General features: G+C 43.9%; 1 protein-coding gene and 1 long non-coding RNA gene across 7 annotated transcripts; one reads left to right on the forward strand and one right to left on the reverse strand.

Annotated features, from left to right (window-relative positions):
- Positions 1-3,532: 3,532 nt before the first annotated feature.
- On the reverse strand, positions 3,533-8,182 carry LOC121400948. The gene is made up of 4 exons (XR_005966006.1): positions 8,027-8,182; positions 4,603-4,693; positions 3,838-3,989; positions 3,533-3,755 (listed from the first exon to the last, which is right to left on the reverse strand). It is a non-coding gene; the product is annotated as an uncharacterized LOC121400948 (long non-coding RNA).
- Positions 8,183-8,724: 542 nt separating this feature from the next.
- Positions 8,725-22,652, forward strand: il17ra.S (interleukin 17 receptor A S homeolog). Of its 6 annotated transcripts, none has more exons than XM_041584800.1 (12): positions 8,725-8,976; positions 12,655-12,679; positions 12,835-12,981; positions 13,518-13,642; positions 13,800-13,926; positions 14,206-14,253; positions 18,068-18,237; positions 19,339-19,413; positions 19,634-19,712; positions 20,024-20,122; positions 20,505-20,522; positions 20,800-22,652. In XM_041584800.1, the coding sequence occupies exons 1-12, from the start codon at positions 8,860-8,862 to the stop codon at positions 22,035-22,037; spliced, it is 2,268 nt and encodes a 755-aa protein (XP_041440734.1). In that variant the 5' UTR covers positions 8,725-8,859; the 3' UTR covers positions 22,038-22,652.
- Positions 22,653-24,649: the final 1,997 nt, after the last annotated feature.

Genomic DNA, 24,649 nt, shown 5'->3' on the forward strand with positions numbered 1-24,649 from the left:
TCTGTGTCCATATAAAGATACAAGGCCCATCACACACAGGGTCCACAACGAATTACACAAGCCAGGTGTAGTCTGCTCTAGAAAACCAGTTTAAATGTCCGACTCTGTATTTCTTGTTTCCACCACTGTATCACTGAAAGGCTTGTGGCTGCACAGATTCTATCTGATCCCCATTGTAAGCAGCAGTCCTGTCCTGCTTTATGGCAGCTGAGATTCTAGCTATCTGTATAACAGAACATTCTGTCCCAGTGGCTGCACAGATCCTATCTGATCCCCATTGTAAGCAGCAGTCCTGTCCTGCTTTATGGCAGCTGAGATTCTAGCTATCTGTATAACAGAACATTCTGTCCCAGTGGCTGTACAGATCCTATCTGATCCCCATTGTAAGCAGCAGTCCTGCCCTGCTTTATGGCAGCTGAGATTCTAGCTATCTGTATAACAGAACATTCTTTCCCAGTGGCTGCACAGATCCTATCTGATCCCCATTGTAAGCAGCAGTCCTGTCCTGCTTTATGGCAGCTGAGATTCTATCTGTATAACAGAACATTATGTCCCAGTGGCTGCACAGATCCTATCTGATCCCCATTGTAAGCAGCAGTCCTGCCCTGCTTTATGGCAGCTGAGATTCTAGCTATATGTATAACAGAACATTCTGTCCCAGTGGCTGCACAGATCCTATCTGATCCCCATTTACAAAGGGCTTTAAAACCACGTATTTATTTCCCCAGCAAGATACACATGATCAGGGCTGGGCAACATGTATCTCCCCAGACTTTGCTGGTTTACAACTGTGGGGGCTGCTGGGAGTTGTAGTTTGGAGAACAATGCAGCACTACACAGTCTGTGGCTGGAAACCCTGCAGGGCCAGTACATGGCTTATGTGACTGCAGGCCAAGGAACAGTTAAGTGAAGCCCACCTCCTCCAGCTCTGCTCTCCACCCCCCCCAGTCACATTGTCCCATGTGAGATGCCATGCTGCCTGGGCAAGCCTCAGAACAAAACAAACAGAGGGGTTCACCCCCCCCGACTCCCCCTCCCTGCCCCACAAACCCTTTGCTCCTTCTCCCCCACCACCGCAGAACAAAACTTTTCTATTACATCCAGAACATTGCATCCGAATAGGCAGAGAAACTCAGCTCCACTTAACCCCTTCCTCACCAGAAAGCTGCAACCTGACCCTGCTGGATCACTATACACAACAATAGGGATGGGGGGGATTTTTGTCTTTGAAATCACATCTTCTTAATCATAATAATAATAATAAGGCGCAGTTACTTTCAGAGCAAGGTAAACACTGGCAATGTTAGGGCAGAGACAAACGCTCAGATTCGGGGAGAGTAGTTGCCCCGAAGAAGAAGAGATTTGCCGCCGAGCGACTAATCTCCCCGAATCTGCCCGTGTGTCTCTGCCCTTAGTTGCCCGGCGATAAATCTACTCTTCTTCAGGGTGACTAATCTCCCAGAACTGCCTCCAGCCACCTAGAATCGAAATTGTCGGCGGGATGGCTTTGTTTTCCAAAGTCGCCCAAAGTGCCTTACAAGGAAACTTCGGGCGACTTCATAAAACGAAGCGCTCCAAGTGGCGTCCCACCGGCGATTTAGATTCTAGCTGGCGGGAGGCAGTTTGGGGAGAAGAAGAGGTCGATTTATCTCCGGGCAACTAAGGGCAGAGACACACGGTCAGATTCGGGGAGATTAGTCGCCTGGCGACAAACCTCTTCTTCTTCAGGTGCCGAATCTCCCTGAACTAAGGGAACTTCAGAAAACGAAGTGCTCTGAGTGTCATCATGCCGGCGATTTTCATTCTAGACAGCGAGAAGGCAGTTCGGGGTAAGGATGCACCGAATTCACTATTTGGGATTTGGTCGAATCCCCAAATCCTTTGTGAAAGATTTGGCTGAATACCGAACCGAAACCTAATTGTATATGCCGGAAAGAAAAAAGCGTGAACATCTTTATCACTTCCTTGTTTTGTGATGAAAAGTCACGTGATTTCCCTCCCCGTCCCTAATTTACATATGCAAATTAGGATTCTGATTCGGTTCAGCCAGACACAAGGATTCGGCCGAATCCTGCTGAAAAAGGCCGAAGCCTGGCTGCATCCCGAACCGAATACTGGATTCGGTGCAGCCACAGTTCGGGGAGATTAGTTGATCCGAAGAAGAGGAGATTTGTCGAAGGGCAACTAATCTCCCCGAATTTGACCGCGTATCTCTGTCCTAAATCTCCCCAAATCTAAGTATGTGTCTCTGCCCTTAAGGGTAAGTGTCAAAAAATTATTCTAAATACATTGCAGATAGTTAAGCAAGGCTGCAATTGGTCACTTTTTTAGAGCAATGTCTTTGCAAAGCGAAGCGTAACAATGTTAACTGCTTGCTCAGATCTGCAACCCCAGAAACCAGATTTTGAGGCTGGGTGTTCATTATTTATAAATAAAAAACTTCCTGCAAAGGCTGATCTTTCCTATACTCACCCATGTCAGGTTGCTAGTAAGTAGTTGAAAAACGCTCTGAATACTTTTGTATACCTTCCCTAAACCGATGATACTGAAACAATCTTTGTTTCAGAGAGTTGCTTTGAGGATCCCATGCTTGTCACTCTTCAGATAAGAGACAAACAGAAGCACAACTTGCAGTTGGTTCACCTTAAATCCGTTTCTCATGATTGGACACACCTGCCTATGAAATATTCAAGCTTAACGAGCTAATCCAACCAATTTGGTTGTTGCCAGTAATCCAGTATTGAGCAGTTACATGCATTCAAATGAGCAAATTACAAGAGGTACCCCACCATTTTTGACAGCTCCTTTTTCAATTTGATTAATTTCGATACTGAATACGTGTTCACTAAAAATCTTTTTCAGAAAACTCAAGTACTGCAGCATGTTCGTGGAAATGAAACCTGACGATTACCACTGATATTTTGTTGTGTTGAATATGGGAGTAAATTATAGCATCTGAAGGGTTCCCAAAACTTGTACTGGTACTATGTTATATATCTGCAGTGTATCCCCACTTGCCGCATGGGGAGCAGTTTTACATTCACAGTTGGCCTTGCTTCCCAGAACAGAGGATAGAAATGTCGGGAAAAGCAACATCAGGGGACACACAGAGGGGAAACAAGTGCTAAGATTGAATGACCATTTATTATTCATGATAAACTATTGATTATCCGAGGCACCGGAGCATCAAACAGCTTCCCCCACTCCCCTGTAATCAATTAATGAGATTAATTAGCGGACTGATCTGTGCAACAAGCAATAAGTCATTATCACAGAGATGTCTATGAGGGGACAGGGACCCCCCTACTAAGGGCACAGACGCACGCTCAGATTCGGGGAGATTAGTCGCCCAGCTGCTAATCTCCCCGAACTGCCTCCCACCGGCTAGAATCTCAATCGCTGACGGGATGGCACTCGGAGTGCTTCGTTTTCTGAAGTCGTCCGAAGTTTCCTCATGAGGCGACTTCGGAAAAACGATTTAGATTCTAGCCGGCGGGAGGCAGTTCAGGAGATTAGTCGCACGAAGAGGAGGCGATTTGTCGCCGGGCGACTAATCTCCCCGAATCTGAGCGTGTCTCTGCCCTAAACGGACATGTTGGGAACTTAGGGGTAACCCCAATATCCCATTTCCTTTTCCCAATAACCCCCCCCCCATACCTGGTTAGTGCAATTGTCTTCGGATCCCTCGGAATCAGTAATATCGGAATATTCGGAGGATCCGTTCCTGAGCTCCGACTTGACACTTTCAAAGAACACTGGGGAGGGAAAGATGGAAAAGATCAGTAAATAAAGCAAAGAGAATAAACAACACCTCGACCCCTGGAGGGTTTTACTTACTGTTAAGTGGTTTCTGTGTTTCCGCTTTATCCTCCATCCCCGACGTGGAGCACGGCTTCTCCTGCTTAATATCCTTCCTCCACCTCATCCGGTCGTCCTCATCTTCGCTGTCCGCCGTGTAGAGGCTCCGGTCAGTAAACGTCTGCTCATCTCTGCTTAAAAAACACCAATGTTAAATAAAAGGAAAACTGCATTTTTTTTATCATTTAAAGGGACAGTGACACTGTTCCACATTATCAGGAATGTGCCGATATCCTTTTAATAATTCCAGCTGCTTCCCTGCAGACCTCTGTGCCCCCCATCTCCCCGTAGACCTCTGTGCCCCCCATCTGCCCGCAGGCCCCTTAAATCCCCCATTCTAATGTAAATTTGAATGTGAGATGTATCACACCTCGACCATGGAAACAGTCCTAATTCAAATATTAGAATATAACCTGCCGAGTTCATTTACAAGTCAATGGCCGAGATTTGTTGAGCCATTTGGAGATGTTAATAGCCTTTCTGACGTTCAAGGTTTTTATTCGGTAGAAAAACTTGATTCGTACAAATCAAATACGCATCCAATACGATTAAAATTTTCAGTCTGAATATTAGACATCCAAATTTTTCTTAAATAACCTCCCAGTTGAATCGTGAGTATATTTGAATTAAAAAAAATTCACCTAAAATCGAAATTCGACCTTTGATAAATGGGCCTCTAAATCTCTGCCCTGTTCACTGGTTTAACATGTACGTAGAGAAGAACAATTGATATGGTGCCCTCACCGGATAATCCTCCCTTTGGAGAGCAGAAGGCGGATGCCATTGTCCCTCACTTTCTGGTCAGGCACATATTCAGTTTATAGGTGTCCGCGTCCTGGTAAAGGCAAAGCAAAGAGGCGTTAGGAAGCGAAGCGAAGCGATGGAGAGACTTCAGATCCGTGCGCGAGAGCTGCTGAGAGTGATCACAATAAAAACCAAAAACGTATTTCGCCAAGTGTAAAGTTTGCCAACTGTAAAATTCGCACTTTGGGCTTGAGGCCTGCGTACGTGACCCGGGCCTGATCCAAAGTGCGCCGATTGGCTGGCACATCTGCCGGTAACAAAAAGCACCAAACACTATTGGCACTTTGAAGTCATATGTTTAGTGTTGAGGGATTGATGACATCACAGTCTCCATCAAACCGTCCCACCGCTGGAGGGGAAGAGAGTGCAACATGGGTTACTTTTGAAAATGTATACATAGATTGCCTGCATGTTTGTCAAGTAGATGATTGGCTACGGCTGAGCTGTTATCTCTTCTAGAGACGCAGTTCAGATGTTCAGATATGCGCTTTCTAGCTGGTCTATTGGTCTTGCCTACATATTGAAGTCCGCATACACAAGTAATCACACACACGGGGGAATTCTCTAACAGAGGATCTCCTCTGAGTCCTAAAACGTCTACACCCTGTGTGTTTAATCTTGGGTTTTAACAATTCCTCACGACTTGTCCCCACTGCCCTTTCGTAGGCCAATTTAACATCAGTGACGGAATACCCCCGTTCAACGAAACGGTCCCATAATGACATGGCCTGGGTATTAAAAGAATCCCAGGTGGTACATAGTCTACGTAGCCTCAGAAATTGGCTAACCGCATATTCGGATAAGTGTTTATTCAGGGACCCAATTCCAGAAACTATTGGGCGACCCTGAACATTAATAAGGCTTTTATGAACTTTTGGTAACCAATGAAAGATTGGAATACGCGGATTCTTACAGTAGATATATTCAAATTCCCGATCAGTCAAAATGGATTCAAACTTAGCCCAATTTAATAAGTTCAACATTATGTCCTGAAACCTCCTAGTTGGATCAAAATCCAGCAGCTGATAGGTATCTGAGTCTCGTAATTGTCTGAGGGCTTCAGATTTATAGTACTTAGTGTCTAATACAACCACGAACCCCCTTTATCCGCGTTCTTAATAATAATGGATTTGTTGGATTGTAGACTAGTGATAGCATTGAATTCACTCTTACTTAAATTATGGTGACTCCTATTGGGGGATCTAGTATGTTTAGCCAGATCATTTGTGACCAATTTTTGAAACAAATCAATATAAATTCCTCTACTTTGTACAGGGTAGAAGGTAGACCTCTCACCCAGTTGGGTATGTGTCACAATATGATCTGGGTGATCACCCCTATATGATTCGAGCAAAAGATCTTGCATAGTATTGACAGTGCACAGTTCTCCAAAGGAAAAAGTATTGGACTGGTAACCTCTATGTGGGGTGTCCAAAGCATCGTAAGCCATAAGATTATCCCCAACCTCTGTATCATGTAATGTATGAGAAATATCCAAAGCATCTCCATCAAAATCATCATCAGAGGAAACCTCATTAATACGACCAGTATTATAATGACGCATTAGAGTAAGCCTACGTATAAACTGGTTAACCTCCAATATAACATTAAATGTTCGCATATCATGATCCGGGACAAAATTTAAACCAAAGCTCAATACGTTTACACACAGGAAGAGCAGGACACACACAGGGAGCATAGGGACGACAGAGCAGGGCACACACAGGAAGAGCAGGAGACACACAGGGAGCATAGGGAAGACAGAGCAGGGCACACACAGGAAGAGCAGGAGACACACAGGGAGCATAGGGAAGACAGAGCAGGGCACACACAGGAAGAGCAGGACACACACATAGGGAGCATAGGGAAGACAGAGCAGGGCACACACAGGAAGAGCAGGACACACACAGGGAGCATAGGGAAGACTAAGCAGGGCACACACAGGAAGAGCAGTATACACACAGGAAGAGCAGGACACACACAGGGAGCATAGGGAAGACAGAGCAGGGCACACACAGGAAGAGCAGGACACACAGGGAGCATAGGGAAGACAGAGCAGGGCACACACAGGAAGAGCAGGACACACACATAGGGAGCATAGGGAAGACAGAGCAGGGCACACACAGGGAGCATAGGGAAGACAAAGCAGGGCACACACAGGAAGAGCAGTATACACACAGGAAGAGCAGGACACACACAGGGAGCATAGGGAAGACAGAGCAGGGCACACACAGGAAGAGCAGGACACACAGGGAGCATAGGGAAGACAGAGCAGGGCACACACAGGAAGAGCAGGACACACACAGGGAGCATAGGGAAGACAAAGCAGGGCACACACAGGAAGAGCAGGACACACACAGGGAGCATAGGGAAGACAGAGCAGGGCACACACAGGGAGCATAGGGAAGACAGAGCAGGGCACACACAGGAAGAGCAGGAGACACACAGGGAGCATAGGGAAGACAGAGCAGGGCACACACAGGAAGAGCAGGACACACACAGGGAGCATAGGGAAGACAGAACAGAGCAGGAGACAGGGGAAACCTATCAGGACCACTCTATGATGTACTACATACAGTGACACAAGGCTGGTGTCCTTCCAGCAGTTTGTATGAGTGTGAACAGGTGAACAATGTGGTCAGTTTCCGTCTGGGTCTCAGGTGTGAACAGTACAGGGTTTATGATGTGAACAATAGAGGTGTTACAGGTGTGAACAATACAGGGGGATCACATGTGTGAACAATGCAGGAGTTTATAGACTAATTTAAAGTGAAACAATGCAGGGGCCAGTTAATCTCTGTAGTGATACCTTTTAAATATTACACAGCAGGCAGACTTTCAGGTGGGTGGGGCACACAAGGGGGGCAGCCCATAGACCACCAGTTGAACAGCCCTGAATAGGGCATGTTAGCATTTGTGGTTTTTGACTTATTTAGCTTGTTATTCAGCAGCTCTCCAGTTTGCAATTATAGCAATCTGGTTGCTAAGATCTAAATTACATAGCAACTATTAATTGAAATGAATAAAAGACTAAGAATATGAATGAGAGGCTGGAATAGAAAGATGACTAATAAAAAGTAGTAATTCCAATACATTTGTATCCTTAGATTGCATTTATTTTTAGATGGGGTCAGTGACCCCCTGTCCCATCTGAAAGCTGGAAAGAGTCAGAAGACGGCAAGTAATTCAAAGACTATAAAAAGAAAAAATGAAGGCATAGAATTTACCTTTCTATAACATATTAAAAGTTAACAAAATGTTGAACCACTGCTTTAAAGTTTGGTTTTTCCAACTCCATTCAGTCCTATAGCTCCTTCTATAAGCAGCTAATGTTAGATGCATTTCATACAAACAACGACCTTACACTCAGCTCCCAATATGTCATTTCTCCTATCCCCGCACTTCATTTGCTTTTTCTATCAGATCCCAGCAAGCCCAGCATTGTCAGCTTCAGCCCCAAGCAATAATCCCTCCAGCTCTGAACTGGAGTTTCCCAGTCAGTGAGTTCTTGGTGTAGCCCCTCCCCCCTGTTGGGTGGGTCTAAACTTACACTGGGAAACAGGGCAGGCAAGAGCAGCCGAGTCGGATTCTGAAGATTTCACTCCTCTGCCAGGAAGGTGGATGGAAGTTTAATGTGGATGGATTACTTTAGTCTTCTAAATGAATCCTTTCTCAACTTAACACACACATGGAACGCTGCATAAAATGCTGCAGGGTAAATTCACAGATGACTTATGTTTGGGGAGGCTCAGCCTTTATTTTGTTGCTAGGGCCACTCCCCTTAGTAACGCCTCGAAAGTAACTCCTGCCTAAAGTTTCACCCTTCATTTGAAATTTCTTTGTAGAACTGTAAATCCCCGGCTTGTGTTGTGGTTCTGCTGAAGCGCGTTGTGCTTCCGCTCAGTTCCCTCCCAGCCAGGAAGTCCCGGCCAATCATCGCTCCCCTCATTTGCATATTCTTCTCAGGGGACTTTCCAGCCTGGACGCTGCTTTCCAGAACTTCCTATTTGCATATGTTGCCCCGCCTACGCCCGACTACTTTCAGCTTCAATTTAGTGAAGCGTGATTGGCCGGCAGGTGTGTATGGGCGTGTTCCGTGCCCAACCTGAGAATGAGGAAGTGCTGAGGTGAAATTGCTGCGCTGAGGGGGCGGGGCTGAGTGTTGTTCTGTTGTACTGGCTCTTGCCAGCTTCCATCATGGCACCGGGGGGCACTGCTGGGCAGCTACTGGCGCTCACTCTTTGGCTGGGGCTTCTTACCTGTCCCGCCCAGGGATTTCGGATTGTCACTTCGGACTACAACTGCTCCCTGCCGGTAAGTACCAGAGAGAAGGGAAGGAATGGGGCACAAATGTCTGTTCTGTGACCCAAAGCCGAGTAAAACCCGCAGCCAGATCTAAAACCAGCCCAAAACCAGCCAAGAGGCGCTTCAAAAGTAGCCCAAAAATAGCTCAATATGTGAAAAGCCTAAAAAATAAATTAATATATGTGAAAATAAGCTATTAGAGTCAAATTGGGAGCAGAATCAGTAAATGCTACTGGTATGCATGCCGGAGACCTCTAGTGACCAAACAGAGGTAAAACCATAAACTCAAAAATTTCTCCAAGGCATGCTAATAGGTAAAAAAATATACTTTATTAACATCAATAGTTAAAAGACATGGAAAGTATCCCCTCTAACGCCTAACGCGTTTCATGCTTACCCAGCACTTAGTCATAGGCAGAATAAGTGCTGGGTAAGCATGAAATGCGTTAGGCGTTAGAGGGGATACTTTCCATGTCTTTTAACTATTGATGTAAATAAAGTATATTTTTTTACCTATTAGCATGCCTTGGAGAACTTTTTGAATATGTGAAAATAAGCCTCAAATTTTCACTGCCTCGCAAATTTCTCCGGGAAGTGAAATGGGACGTATTTGTCCGTTATCAGGGACGGAACTACAGGGGGAGGCCCAGGAGTTAATGTAAGGCCCTAATTCTTATACAATTTCTATTAATATTCAGAAAACAGGTCAACCTCTAGACGTTTTGATTTTTAACTGCAAAATTGTTTGAAATTGAGGAAAATGCGAGAATACTTAAAGGGCATGTAAAAGCAAACAAATAAAATCCCATTTTTACTTTCTTTAATGAAAAAGAAACCTATCTCCAATATACTTTAATTCAAAAATCTGTACTGTTTTATAAGAAACTTGACTGTATGCAGTGAAATTCTGCCTTCATTTACTGCTGTGGATAGGAATTGTCAGATGGTCCCTAACTGCTCTGCAGGGAAACAATCATACTTATGAACAGCAGGGGGAGCCCCCGCCTTACTTACCAGCCATGCAGAACTCAAGCAGCTTTGTTTGTTTCCCTGTAAAGCAGTCGGCGACTGTGTAGAGATTTGTATTGGATTTTTGCCTTTACATCCCCTTTACTGTTTCCAGCTGCAGGGACAAAGATCATGGAGCCAGATTTAAACAGATAAACTGGGATTCTATTTGGAGGATTATTTTGCTGCAGCCACTGGTTCTGCAGAGTTGGAGAAAGTTTGTATTAAACAATACAAAAACTATAAAATCCACATTAGATTACATGACAACACAGGACCCAGTGCAGTCTGTATATTCTGATTATTAATCAGTCTTGCTGTATCGGCTTCTGGCAGATATTATTTGACTTGTGCTGTTTTGATCATTTATGACGATCCCTAAGCAGCCCAGACCACACTGAGCATGTGCACAGTCTTGGTCTTGCAAAGATGTATAACAAAGTTACAAGATGGTGACCCCCTGTGGCCAACTTTGAAAGCATAAATCATTTGTTTGATTAGGCTTGTGGTGCAGTAAGTTCATGTTTATGTTTAGTATACAAAATACAGCATTTCTAGCATTAGTCTATTTTAGACTTTATTTCCCTTTAAGAGTGACGCGAGACTGGGGTACCGAGAAGCGATGTGCGGGCCGGCCCGATATCTGCGGATCGGGTAGGTTGGGGCCAACCTTGCACCCCCATTTGTGGGTGGGCAGGCCCGGATTTGTGGAGAGGCCACCAAGGCACGGGCCTAGGGTGGCCGGACTTAAGGGGGCGGCATGATGCCTAAACACACCCACATTAGTTCAGAAGCACTGGAGATGAGCATATGATACGATAGTTTTTCAATTTCCCGTGCACCAGTCCCCATTGTTCCAGTCCCGACCCGCACAGAGCCCAAAATCTGGTAATTCCTGACTTCTACACATCTCCCATTGCATGCTGGGTATTGTAGTCTTACATTAAACTTGGCAGTTAGCAAATTGCTAAACAAAAACTTCATTACCCAACATGCACCGGGAGGCGCAGGCTTGGCCACATTATGGCAAGAAAAACATTAGCTGGTTTACCTTGGCTAGTTTGTACATTCAAACCAGCCTGGCCTTTCAATTAGTAGCCCAATTTGGCTGGAAAACCGCCAACCTGGCAACCCTGCCCACAGCAGGTGTTCAGTCTGGCCGGGAGTCAGCAGCTGGAGGACCACGCGCAGGGGCACTAGTTACAGGTGGGATATTCCTGACAGACGTGTGGGAGGGAAGTGGCATAAAGCTATGGTTGCCACCTTTTTTGGAAAAAAAATACCGGCCTTCCAATATATTTAGATATTTTCCCTGTTGATAACACTGGGGTCAATTTTACTGGCCAGATGGCAACCCTACATAAAGCAGACATGCCTGACCTGTGGCCCCCCAACTGCTATTTGATGTAGAACCCCCAGTAGCAATCGGCATGGGATGCTGGGAGTTGCAGTTTTAGCAACAGATGGTTGGACATCCCATCTCTCCTACATAACATAAAATGCCCTGTGTGCTTTAATCAGCATTATTTTCCCATGAGGGGTGGGTGATACTGAAGGCACAGGGGCAAGTGATGGAGGGACAGGGGCAAGTGATGGAGGGACAGGGGCAAGTGATGGAGGGACAGGGGCAAGTGATAGAGGGACAGGGGCAAGTGATGGAGGTACAGGGGCAAGTGATGGAGGGAACTCAGGGGATGGTGATTACAGGAACACAGGAGCGGGTAATGCCAAGGACAAATTTGGACATACAGTGGGTGCCAGTTAGGCTGAAGATCACTGCTGCTCTTTTATTTTGGGTTAAACTTTAATCAACACATTTTCTATCCTCGAGTAATGATTACTGGAATGAACTGTATTTAAAAAATTTTATTTGTTTTTTTTTAACTCCGCACCAAAACATTTAAAAATGTGCCACACAACATGAAGTGAACAAGACTCACAAACGCAGTATCTCTTTCTTTCTGTTGCCTGGTTCTGACTCATGAAGCAGTTTAGCAGAAGTCTGTTCTTCCTCAGCTCGGACAATCGGATGGCGTCTGCTATGTTGTTTCAAGAGTCGGAGCCAGCAGTGCAGAGAATATAAACAACTGAATACGGAATCTTCCTTGAGTGAATGTTCCGTGAGACTGCACCCCAGGGCAACTCCGGCTGGGGCCTCGGTATAATGGAAAGTCATGTGACGTCGCTCTACTTAGGATTAGTAGTAAATTTGACATTTCTCTGGTCAGTTCTAACATTCATGTACCGTTTGGAAGTTAGCATGGAAGTTGATGTTCCCCTGGGTCAGTGACCCTGACAACCAGGAGAAATTTTCAGTTAAAGTCTTAAAATAGGCATTATAGGATTAACAATTGCAGAAAAATCATGAAGTATAGACCAGTTGACAAAGTGCTTAGAATATGTGCATTCACAATCTATTAAAGTTTATTTAAAGGTTAACTTCCCCTTTCAAAAGACTGTCTGGCTACAGTTTCCAGTAGCCAGAGTATAGTGAAAATATTCCTTCCATTTCTGATCTGATGGGAATCTGACAATCCGAATGGACCGTGCACAATGATCCCTGTTTGGTTTGCAGGAAATAAAGGGGAACTACAGCTCTATACTTTTTGTAAGACGTTGATATTCTGCTTTAACCACTGGGGGATTTCCTGTTCTGACTATTTCATCTCTATTTTTCAGGGTGTCACGTGCTCAGTTCTGAACAGTAAGTGATTTAACTTTTTCTTGTTTGTGCTTTTGGTGTTTTTATTTTTTTTTTTAAATCAGTGTCCCTTTAACTCTCTACTAAGATGACAGCACTTGCTGTGAGCAACTCGCCCTGTGACTGGGATCTGTACTGATTAACCTCTTCTTTGCCAGGCAATTGCATCGACAGTAGTTGGATCCACCCCCGTCAATGGACTCCATCTGCTCCCTCCAACTTAGAAGTTGTTCTTGTGATAGAAGCGAATGAGTCGGGGGACCCCGTGCCAGTGCTCAGAATCAGCTGGACAGTGGCCCCTGATGGTGAGTGTCACACAAAGGGGAAACGTTAGAATGTAAAATCCAACCTGTGCAACCGCTAGCAAACTGCTGTCCGTGGGTGTTGAGCTTAAACTGGATCAGGTGGAGGGGACGATAAAGGCCCAGTCATAGTGCTGATTTGTTCCCTGGGTACCCCTAGAACTATAGCAGGTTGACCGTTACCCCAATGTTTCTATATATCTGTAACCTTGTTATGAGCTAAGGGGACCCAGTCTGAAGGTCAGTTAGGGGGAGATTTGGGGTGAGTGATTATTTGTGCCCTGGGTACCCCTGGAACTGTAGCAGGGTGACTGTTACCCCAATGTTTCTATATATCTGTAACCTTGTTATGAGCTAAGGGGGCCCAGTCTGAAGGCCAGCAGGGTGACTGTTACCCCAATGTTTCTATATATCTGTAACCTTGTTCCAGGTCATTTTAATTGTGCTCTGCCTGCCTGTATTTCATATCACATGGCTTTACAATGACTTGGCCATTTATTGTTGTGCTCTCGTTTGGGCTGACTGGTTCTGTTTCACAGCCAGTATCCTGGGCCTGTTGGGGGCAGAAGTGTCGGTGATGCAGCGCAGCACTAATGAGCATCTGTGTGTCCAACTTAAGTTCGAAAACCAGTTCCCTCAGCAGCTGATGTCTGACAATAAGCCAGTAAGATGTTCTTATTTTAATATTCAGATGGTGGGAGGTATGATTAGGGGGGTATGTTAGAGAAATGACGGGGTTGCAGGGCAGGGTTAGAAAGTCTAGATCAGGTTCATTAAATGTCTGTACCAGTTACAGGGTCCTCTCTTCTCTCATATTTCAGTGGCAGTTTGTCTTCAGCAACTTTAAGGTTGATCCCGAGCAAATGTATGATGTGACTGTCCAGCACCTGCCCAGGCTGGTTAACTCCGACCTTAGGAACAGTAAAGAGATGTCTATCATTGTACCAGGTAAGTCGTGTTTCAGTCTCCCTGGCCACACTGGTTAGTTCTCGTTACTACCTGTTTCCTTACTAAAAAAAAGCCTTGGACTTATTTTATAGGTTCTTATAGTGACAAGTCCCTGCCGTTGCTTATCGTAAAGCCTCCTTTCCCATAGTCTTTTGGAGATGTTCGCTAGGCAACCCTAGAAAATAAATTCAGATACCAGCACCCCCTGAGAATAGACTGCATGGACCTGAAGTTCATTAAGATCTGCCTTATATTGATCTAATGTCTTGTGTTTTGCAGGGTGCAGAGACAAAAGGATGAGTAAAACGAAGACTTGTTGCCAGCACGGTATGTTCTTCAGTTCTCTGTCTACCTTGAAAGTGAAGATAAATGTAAAAAATCCAGTGGGGCCAGTTACTTAAACATTAGCTCAGTGGGGGGGGGGGGTCAAGCCTGTTAGTAGTAAAGACGATGTGTGCGTGTCTATGTAGATTTTGATCTACCAGTAGACTACAAACTGGTAAGTAGATCACAGCTTCAGTGAACTGTCAGCCCGTTCTGGTACTTTACATTATTATTTGGCTGGATTATTTGGCTGGATGATCCATCTGTATCACTCCATCTGTATGTGGAGATAGGGAGGTGATAAATGGATTTGGTCTGAGCCTTAGCATTGCTCAGGCCACTGTGGATTCTGCTGGGACAGAGCAAGACATTTTAAAGTCAGCAGATTAATATTATGGCTCAATATTGGGATTTACACACCTGGTATGTGTACCCACCACAAACAGAAAACACGCAAAAGACCAAAATGGTGGCAAACAGTTACCTTTCTTATTATTTTCATCCTCTGAAAGCGATTCCCAGCCTCCTATTATTTGGACTGCCACCTTGTCCCAGAGATGCTTCGTGGTCTGCCTATTGTGATATGCCATCATGTTGGTCATATATAGAGCTGGCCGTTCCTCTAACAGATCAATCAGCCTGTCTGTATCAAAACTATTCTTTAAAAAAGGCATTTTTTCTAGCGTGTTTTCTCGGCCTGTTCTCTCGACGTTTTTTGTTTGACACTATGGGTGCGACCTTTTGTACCGATATGACGCATCGTTATTCCGTAGGGTAACGTGGCGTCATGACGACAGCGTATTTCCATGTTATCGCGGCGACTAATCGTTGTGTGTGCTTCTAGGGGATTTCTGTGCTTCTCTATGAACAAGCTATTTCTAACAAATCACTTCAAAAAGGGTCTCTCTGCGTTTTACAGCTACTTGCGATCTCAAATCATGCTGTGTGCATAATAGCTGGAGATTTGCATCTGCCTGCGTGTTCTGACAAAATGAACGACTTGTTGCCAGAACTCGCTTTTAAAAGTCGCAGTCGACTTATCGCCCAGTGTGCTCTTACCCTAAGGGACGCAAGCATTAATACACTCCATCTCAAGCAGGACTGTCTCTAACCACCAAACCCTATCCTATTTCGATAGAAGGGGTGGATAGCACCCCATTGCATTCTGGTCCTGTTTTCTCTGAAGCCGGGGATGTTATTTATGTTTTAAATAAAGAACATTCAGAAAAAGTAAGCTTTGATGTCCTCCCAACTCTACCAAATGTTAGGCACCCCCAAGTGAATGTATTTACTTACCTGAAACCCCAGACCGGTGCTCCTATTAGCAGAAAACTGCATCAGCCTGGGGTTTTTCTAGTGAGCATCACTGAGCACTTCTCCTCGGGCTTCTTCTTTATTCAAGTTTCCTGGGGAAGATGCAAGCACAGTAGAATGAAAAAGCCGACTTTATAGTCTTTTCACTCTAATGCGCATGCGCAGCCGCACGAAGAAAGAAGAGAATTGCTCCGTGGTGCTTGCTGAAATAACCCCGGGCCGGGTGCAGTTTTCTGCTGATAGGAGCACCGGCCTGGGGTTTCAGGTAAGTAAATACATTCACTTGGGGGTACCTAACCTTTGGCACCTCCAAGTGCGAAACGACAAATCCCAGTTTGTTTTGGTAGAACCGTTCATCATATGCCTCTCCATAAAGCTCATGGGATCACTTCCAGGAACTAAAATCCCTTATGGAAGAATATTTAATATTTCCACACCTATATACAAAGAATTAAAGGCATAACTTCAAGAGGATTTTGCAAAAGGCTTAATTTGCCCATCATCTTCTCCTGCAGGTGCTCTAAAAAAATTTTAAGAAAAGAGACGGGTCCTTGAGACCCTGTATAAACTACAGGGAATTAAATTGCATGGCTATTAAAAATCATCATCCGCTCCCTCTTATTCCCCAGCTGAGCACAGCTTAAATCTTTACTAAAGATGGGGGTCACTGACCCCATCTAAAAAACATGCTCTGTAAGGCTACACATTTATTGTTATTGCTATTCTTTCTTACTCAACTCAAAAAAGAGCAGGCACTTCCAAAGACCTTGTATTACAGTTTATGTATTGTTTTATTTTGTACATTTCTTTTGTAGTTTATGAAGTGAATCTGTCTCCCACCATAACATATTGACAGGTGATACATCTAGATGTGCCACATTTAAAGGAACCTGTGTGTAGGCCATGTGGGTTTCTTACGTGTATGGGGATAAAACGTTTCTCAAAGTCCTCAATTTTCTTGAGACAAATTGGCAACCGTCTCGTAAAATAGTGTCTAATGTAGGGTCAGTTTTCAGTATAGTTAGGTTCTTTTTTTACAATGTTCAAAATCTCCCAAGTATTGGGGACTATACTGTATGTCAAAATACATGATACAGAGTTGGATTTAGAATTAGAAAAGAGTTTTCTCCTAATTTGTTCGATTCTTGAATTAACTTCAATATTAGGGATGCACCGAATCCAGGATTCGGTTCGGGATTCGGCCTTTTTCAGCAGGATTCGGATTCGGCCGAATCCTTCTGTCCGGCCGAACCGAATCCGAATCCTAATTTGCATATGCAAATTAGGGGCGGGGAGGGAAATTGCGTGACCTTTTGTCAGAAAACAAGGAAGTAAAAAATGTTTTCCCCTTCCCACCCCTAATTGCATATGCAAATTAGGGTTCGGATTTGGTTCGGTATTCGGCCGAATCCTTCGTGAAGGATTCGGGGGTTCGGCCGAATCCAACAAAGTGGATTCGGTGCATCCCTATTCAATATAGAGTACCAAGATGGCGTCTAACCTGCCTATTGCTCAATGATGTCATATTAAGAGATTGTGGTGTTCCATTTTGCCTCATTTATGACACTGAAGTATACTTAACATTGATTGGCTCTATCTTGTTTTAAATATGCTGTGGGAAGTGTGAGTACTTAGCGTAAGTATCTGAATTATATGAAACGCGTAAGGCTGTATCCCTGTGCATCGAAAAAGTTTGCCTGGAGGATTGGTCTTTAGAAGTGCCTGCTCTTTTTTTCTACATGGTGGTCCGGTCCCTTAGTTGAAGGTTCAGTGCGGTGCACCTGGACCTGGACCTCTTCTCACAACTGGTGAGTTCTACCGAGACCAGAGAATTTTCTATATATATATTTTACTACTATCAACTAATGTTCATTGTTCGTTTCTATTCAGACCCTCTCCAATTCATATTCCAGTCTCTTATTCAAATCAATGTAGGTTGCTATGGTAATATGGACTCTAGCAACCAGATGCTGAATAAAAAGCTAAATAACTTAAAAACCACAAATAATAAAAAATGAAAACCAAATTTTTTTTTTTGTTTTTTTTTGAAGCTGCGGGGGACGGATATGGGATGGGATGTGTGGAATATTGGAAAGCATAATGTACCTTCAGTATCTTGTCTGGGGGTCTTACTGTAGCACTCTCCTGCGTTGCCATAGTTCCTTTCCCCCTGCACCTAGCTACCATCACATTTTCATATATATATATATATATATATATATATATATATATATATATATATATATATATATATAATGCATGTGTGTGTAATTTTTTTTTATTTTAAAAAAAAAAGGCTGAAGGAGCAGCCGAAACATCAGTATGTGCCAAATAAAAATATACAAATTCTTAATAAGACCTGAGGTGTGTGGTTTTTTTTTGATCATATATTTTTGGAACCCTTTGAAAACTGCACCCAGGCATCTGAATCACTTATTTTTTGAGAGTGCCGATATTCCTATTTTGTATATATACACAGAATATTATATTTTCCTTTCCCCAGGAGACTGCTGGGATCCCAACATTAGTGCGGAGAGCGACGGCGACGACCTCGTTGTGAGTTTCGACACCAGGAGTGACAGTTGCGACTACAGGATTCTAGTCAAGAACACTTTCATAGTTTCACTTAGAAGTCCACAATATCCTATAACTTTACATCCGGTAAGTGCAAAGGTACGAACACACCACTCAGCAGTTAACATTTAGCATAAGCGTTGCTCCTTGCTGAGTAGAAATGATGGCTCTCACCATGGGATTAAAAAGGAGATTGAATTTATGTTGTGCCAGGCCCTTACTTATGTGCAGTTCACGGCTTTCTGTGGCCCACTTAGTGTAAGGTTTGCTCTGTTCTTTGCTGATAGGATGGGAGCCTACCCGATGCCGCCTGTGTGATTACAGTGTAATATCAGCAGACAAAATTGCCCAGTAATCTCCCTATGTCTAGATTATAGGCTGATTTGGGGGAAGATTTATCAAGGGTCGAATTGAAAATTAAAATTTTCGCGTTTTTTATGGTCAAAACTTTCAAATTCAACCAGGGAATTATTCAAATTCGATTCGAGTTTTTTTTAAAAAATCCGAATTCGATTTTCGAGATTTATCATACCCTGGACCTTTAAGAACTCGAATTTGACTGTTCGCCACCTAAAACCTACCGAATTGCTGTTTAAGTCAATGGGAGAGGGATCAATTCTGCAGTTGTTTGCAGCCTTCCTGACATTCGAGTTTTTTCAATTCCATTCAAATTCGATTTGAGTTTTCGGGTCGATTCTATTCACCCGAGTTTTAAAAATTTGATTTTATTAATAAATTTAGTTTGGTTGAGTTCATGGGAGTTTATGGGTGTTTTAAAAAAACTCACATGAATTCGAAATTCGACCCTTGATAAATGTGCCTCTTAGTGTTGGTAGGCAGGCTTCTCATTGGAGCATCCTTTTGCATTGAGCTGCTTACTTAATGCAGTGGGAGGGTTTTATAGAAGTTTTGTGTCCACTTGTATTTCTTTATTGCGTAGTCTTTTTCATTAGGAGTCATTTAGGAAGACCCCCAAAAGAAGTACTCTTGCAAGATCGCGCTCCTCAGTGCTCAAGAAAAGAGCATGTGTGCCTGGGGTCTTGCTGGGAAAATAGAAAATCGGTCAAGCACCCTGAACGCATGCAGTGCTTTATTCATGGGGGCGGCTACAGGTCTCTTGTGCTCCATAATGGAAGGCACCCTGCACTCCACATTGTAAATGCCGTGGTTAACAGTTCTGATTCTGGTTTGTTTTTACAGGATAATTGCTCCGAGCGTATGAATCATACCTTCACGGGCCTGGCAGCTGACCCCCTCTGCTGGTATTTTATCCAGGTGAAGTATCCAGTTGTCTGGAAGTGTGTATAATGCAAGTTTCATAACTGTTCCTAGTGGTTTGATATGCCCTACTCTTTGGTATGGCCAGGGGGCAGTGCTCAGCCCACAAGCCATCAATAGAGGTGTTCAGTAGGCACTATTTGCACTAAATGTGTGAGCTTACATTGCATCTACCATGGCTTTCATGCTTTCTAACAGTAACTCTTTCTCGTTTTAGGTATGGGCTGTTCTGCCAACCTGTAAGACTGACTGTATCCGTTATAATCACATGCCGCAGTGTAGCACAACCTCACCCCGTAAGTGAGAAACCCCAGTTATCTGCATATAGACTTCTTACCTGCAGCCATGCTCTGTTAAACGGCGCGGAATTCTGTGCCATAAAGCAAAACTAGAGTGCTGTTTGCAATCTCCGGAGACAGTCACAGTAACAAATATGGTCACAAGAATGGCAGATATAAGTGGAGGATTTATGTCCCCTATATGTAAAACCTGCCACAGGACCTTTTCTCTTTCATATCAAGGTTACTAATACTTAACAGTGAATTGGAGATGTTGTTACAGCCATTTTGGGGTTAGACTAATCTTGTTTATTAATGTGTCTCAACAGCCCCGGTGTCCAACAAGCGGTTGCGCTTGTTCTTCATACCGGCAGCTTTTATCATCCTCCTTGCGCCCATCTTAATCATTTGCCTAGATGATTCAAAGAGTAAGTTCCATGGGTTGTTCTCTCTCTTTCACTCTCTGATATCGCTATGGGGGGGCAGCTAGGGAGAGCAAATGATTCTTTAGAGAGCTTGTGATTCTTTGCACTAATTCTCTCTTTATAAATCTAATTTTTAATGAGAAATATTTGAACTGAGTTTAAATTGGGTCTTTCTTAGGTCTTTCTTAGGGGGAAAAAAACAATAGTTATAGTCACTGCACTTGCAGACGTGAATGACCCCTAGGGTGTGACATATCTGAACCAAGGATCTTTAGTTCTCCTTTAAATACAGCCTAAGGCAGCGGGTTAGCGGGCATGTAGTATTTGCTACCAAGACAGGGAAATTAAATATTTACTAATACTGTATTCTTTTTTCTTTTTACAGCAGAAGATTCTAAGCCAGGTAAGTCCAGGGCATTTTTTTGCTGTGTTGATGGTTTATGGTTAATTACTATGCTACCTAACCTAACAATATTTAATTACCTGCTGAAAGCAAAGGAGTTGAGCTGTCACAGTACAGCAGCATGAATCACCTGTTTGTAACAAGAAACGAACTCTGATGGAGCAGCAGTGTTGTATAACATGATAACGTCATAAGATAATATTCTATAGTCTCCGTTTTATGCATTTTTATTGCTATGAACAATCCCTTTTGATTTATTATCTCTCTGCTCTTCCAGCTCTGGACCTAACACATCCGGATGTCAGAGTAAAGAAGGTTTGGCTGGTGTATTCTGCAGACAGTCGCCGGTACTTGGACGTGGTAATCAAGTTTGCGGATTTCCTGCGGGACGCTTGGGGAATGGAGGTCGTGCTGGACCGTTGTCAAGTTAATAACATCGGACTGGCCGGTGCCGCAACATGGCTGAACCATCAGAAGGCTGAGATCGAGAAAGTGAACGGGACTATTTTGCTTCTGTGTTCTCGGGGGACACAAGAAAAATGGCTAGCCAGGCAAAATTATGAAGGGAACAAAGTGGCGCTGAGAGAAAACAGGCATTTATTTTCCCTTGACCAGGGTGACCTCTTCTCCCTCACCCTCAACTTTATCATCCCGGACTTTGAAATGAATATACAAGAGCGTTATGTGGTGGCTTATTTCAGCGATTTGAGCAGCATTGACAACATCCCCTCTCTATTTAAAATGTGCCCCCAGTACTGCATCCCGCAAGACCTACAAGATGTGTTCTTTAGGATTCATAGGATAGAACAGTGCCGTCCTGGAGTTAAGGTCACCGCTCCACAGCAGCAAACCAAAAGTTATGGCTTCTTGATGCAAGCCTTGAACAAGTGCAAGGTCTGGCAGGACGAGCATCCCGATTGGTTCCAGAAACAGTGTTTGCCCAATGATGGAGTGGAATCTGACCATGAAGATGAAGATATTAGCGAAGGTCTTACGCAGCAGCTTAAACCACTTGTGCACATTCCCAATTGTTCAATCTCTATGATGAACCCTGTCATTGCTAAGCCACTCTCTACCATGGTAACCGACCCTATTATTGCAGAAGGGCCTTCAAGCCTCCTGGTTCAGCCTCACGTACATGAAGGGGGCTCAAGTGTGCAAACATGGCAGCCTATCCTAATGGATGGACAAATCTGTAGACAGGATCTCCACTTGAACCCTCCGCAAGATGACAGCGTATCTGTTGGAGAACATTACTCTTCTCCGCTCTCAGACCAGGGTTACCTCTCATTGGATCTGCTGAGAGAGGAGCATATGAAACTTTTAATGCAGCTGCCCCAGAATGACCTCCTAGAGATTCCAGAGGAGGAAGACTACTTGAGGCTGGAGCAAGTGAAGCATTCTGAGCAGCCAGACCAGGGATACATCACCTGGGACTCAATGAGTAGTCTGGACAGGGAATCTTTGATGGCAGCCCAAGTTAAACTGCTGCAGCAGAGTGGAGTCTTGGAATGATGCAGTCAAGTGAGGCCACGCACTGTTTGTGATTACTTCTTACATGTGCACTTGTATGTGTGTATATTATATACTCCTAACATTTTATTAAGCGTAAACGTATGATGAAAGTTGCCTTCCAGATGCAGCAGGGACGGGATTGGTAAAAGATTTGCCACACTTTAAGCAACTGTTGCTAGACCACAAATCCCAAAAATGCTTTTAAGAATACAACCGCTTTTTAAGAATACGGTTGTATTCTTAAAACGATATTGCTCAATTAAATCTTTCCAACCTTGTCCACCCCTGTTACATAAATCATGGATATCCTCAGCCTGCTGCCCCTTCCACTCCCTTTATTATGCCCTAGGTAACTTGTCCTCAAACCAGCCGAGCCTCTCCTCAAAGCGGCTGTAGGGCTTCCATGAGAAACACACGAGTCCTGTTCCAAAATTTAACGCCACTTTAATCAATGACAATAGATTACAATCACTTAATAGGAGGTAAATATATATATATTATAACTGTAAATACATTTTCTTAGCGACTTCAGAGCTGTACAGTGTAAATAAAAATACTTTCTGCCACCCGCTCCAAACTGCTCATCCTTAAAATAAACTTCAAATCTCGCAGATACACAGGAATATGAATTTCCTTACTCATTTATCACTAGAAACGAATATCTTTACGTCACATTTAGAGCTGCGACAAAACTGCGGGAGCCCATAACTTACCCCGCAAAGTTGTTTCATAGCTGCGGTTAGAAGTTTGGCCAGCAGAGGTTGTTTAAAGCCCAGAATAAATCGTTTTTCTCCCCCTTTAACAGTAAAAGGGCTTGACAATCTTTTTGCCTCCTGTGCAAACAGGCAGCCCTGTATTTATTAAGCAGTTATTAATCTGGCAGTTTTGCTTTTAAACTAGCACCTATAGGGGTAACAGGTTTTAGCAAATTCACTGCAGAAGAATGTTGTACCCCTGAAATCGGGAATCAGTGTGTAGACATGAGTATATAACGTGCTACCCTCAGTTTTATAGTATATTTATTTAGTATAAAAATAAGAATTGCTTTATGCACACAGGAGAGGCATGGGAAACCTGCAGCTCTTGAACTATAGGTCCCAGCATACCCTATAAGCAGAAGGCCACTCTGTTTAGTAAGAAACAGCCAGTGCTAAGAACCACACACAATTACCTTTTCTGTATTACATGTCACATGACATAAACATACATGCACTATACAGGGTTTGTTTAACCGGACGCAGGTTATCTGCAGTAGGACGTCCCGGTAGGTAGGTTATCGTATCTCCCTGATGTACGGTAGAGTTCAGGTGTAACAAATGCAATCAGGAAACCTGAAGGGCAGCCCTTGGGTGGCTTTACCTGGTTTATAACTTGGCAAGATTGTGGATATTGGGACTGGGAAAGGTCCAGAAGGGACAGCCCTTGTACAGAAGAGTAATGGAGGATTGTATGAAGCACCACAGACAAGGAACCAGTCCATAAAGTCCATTGGGCAAGCAGGAGCCAGTGAGATAGCGCTTGAACCATGCTTGAGGGGACGAGGTAGACTGTAGTACTGTTCCCATGACCATCTCAAAGGGATGGGGAGAGGCTTTGTCCTGGTGCAGTAGAAGATCCGTAGCTTTGGTGACTTTATGGGACATCAGCTTGTAGATTTTATGGTGATAACCCCCCCGGGTAAACAGTGTGCAGGTGACACCAGTCCAGTGCACACGAAATGGTCAGGAAAAAGTTCACCTTAAATATCCCAGATGAAAGTAGTTGTTTTTTAGGTAAGCTCACACAATATAGGCAGTTAAGAAAGTGTTTCAAACTGAAAATGAATAAAGCCGAGCGCTGATAAGTCAGAAAACTGACCCCTGCAGCTCTGCTTCCAAAAGAGCCCCCTAATGCAGGGCAGCACTGGGTTCTATTGTGGTATATAGAGTGATTGTGCCACACACTGATAAACAGCAAGTCTTTATCAAACCCAACTGCAAGGGTCAGTTTCTGAACCCCAGGACCAAGCACAACTCATTCACCAATGGCCATAGGTGTTCTCCATTGTCCATAATGAACCAACTATCTAAGGCCAACTGGAGGTCCGTCTATTGATCTTTCAGTCAATGAAGAAAGCTTTAGTCAGTTGAACCAATATGGCACCGTTTATAGGGAACATAAACCTTCCATTGGAATCTCACAGCAGATCTATTGCACTTCCCTTTAGGCTCCATCTGACCTTTCTATACCTGCCATAGTCACAAACTATTATCCTAATGCTACTATAGGCACCATCTATCCTACTATACCTTCTATCCCACAGTCACACTCCCTTCCCAGAGACTATTATCCCACTGTTACTATAGGCACCATCTCTCCCTACTATACCTGCTATCCCACAGTCACACTCCCTTCCCAGAGACTATTATCCACTGTTACTATAGGCACCATCTCTCCCTACTATACCTGCTATCCCACAGTCACACTCCCTTCCCAGAGACTATTATCCACTGTTACTATAGGCACCATCTCTCCCTACTATACCTGCTATCCCACAGTCACACTCCCTTCCCAGAGACTATTATCCACTGTTACTATAGACACCATCTCTCCCTACTATACCTGCTATCCCA

Source organism: Xenopus laevis, chromosome 3L (genome assembly GCF_017654675.1).
Source record: "Xenopus laevis strain J_2021 chromosome 3L, Xenopus_laevis_v10.1, whole genome shotgun sequence".
Classification (NCBI taxonomy): Eukaryota; Metazoa; Chordata; class Amphibia; order Anura; family Pipidae; genus Xenopus; species Xenopus laevis.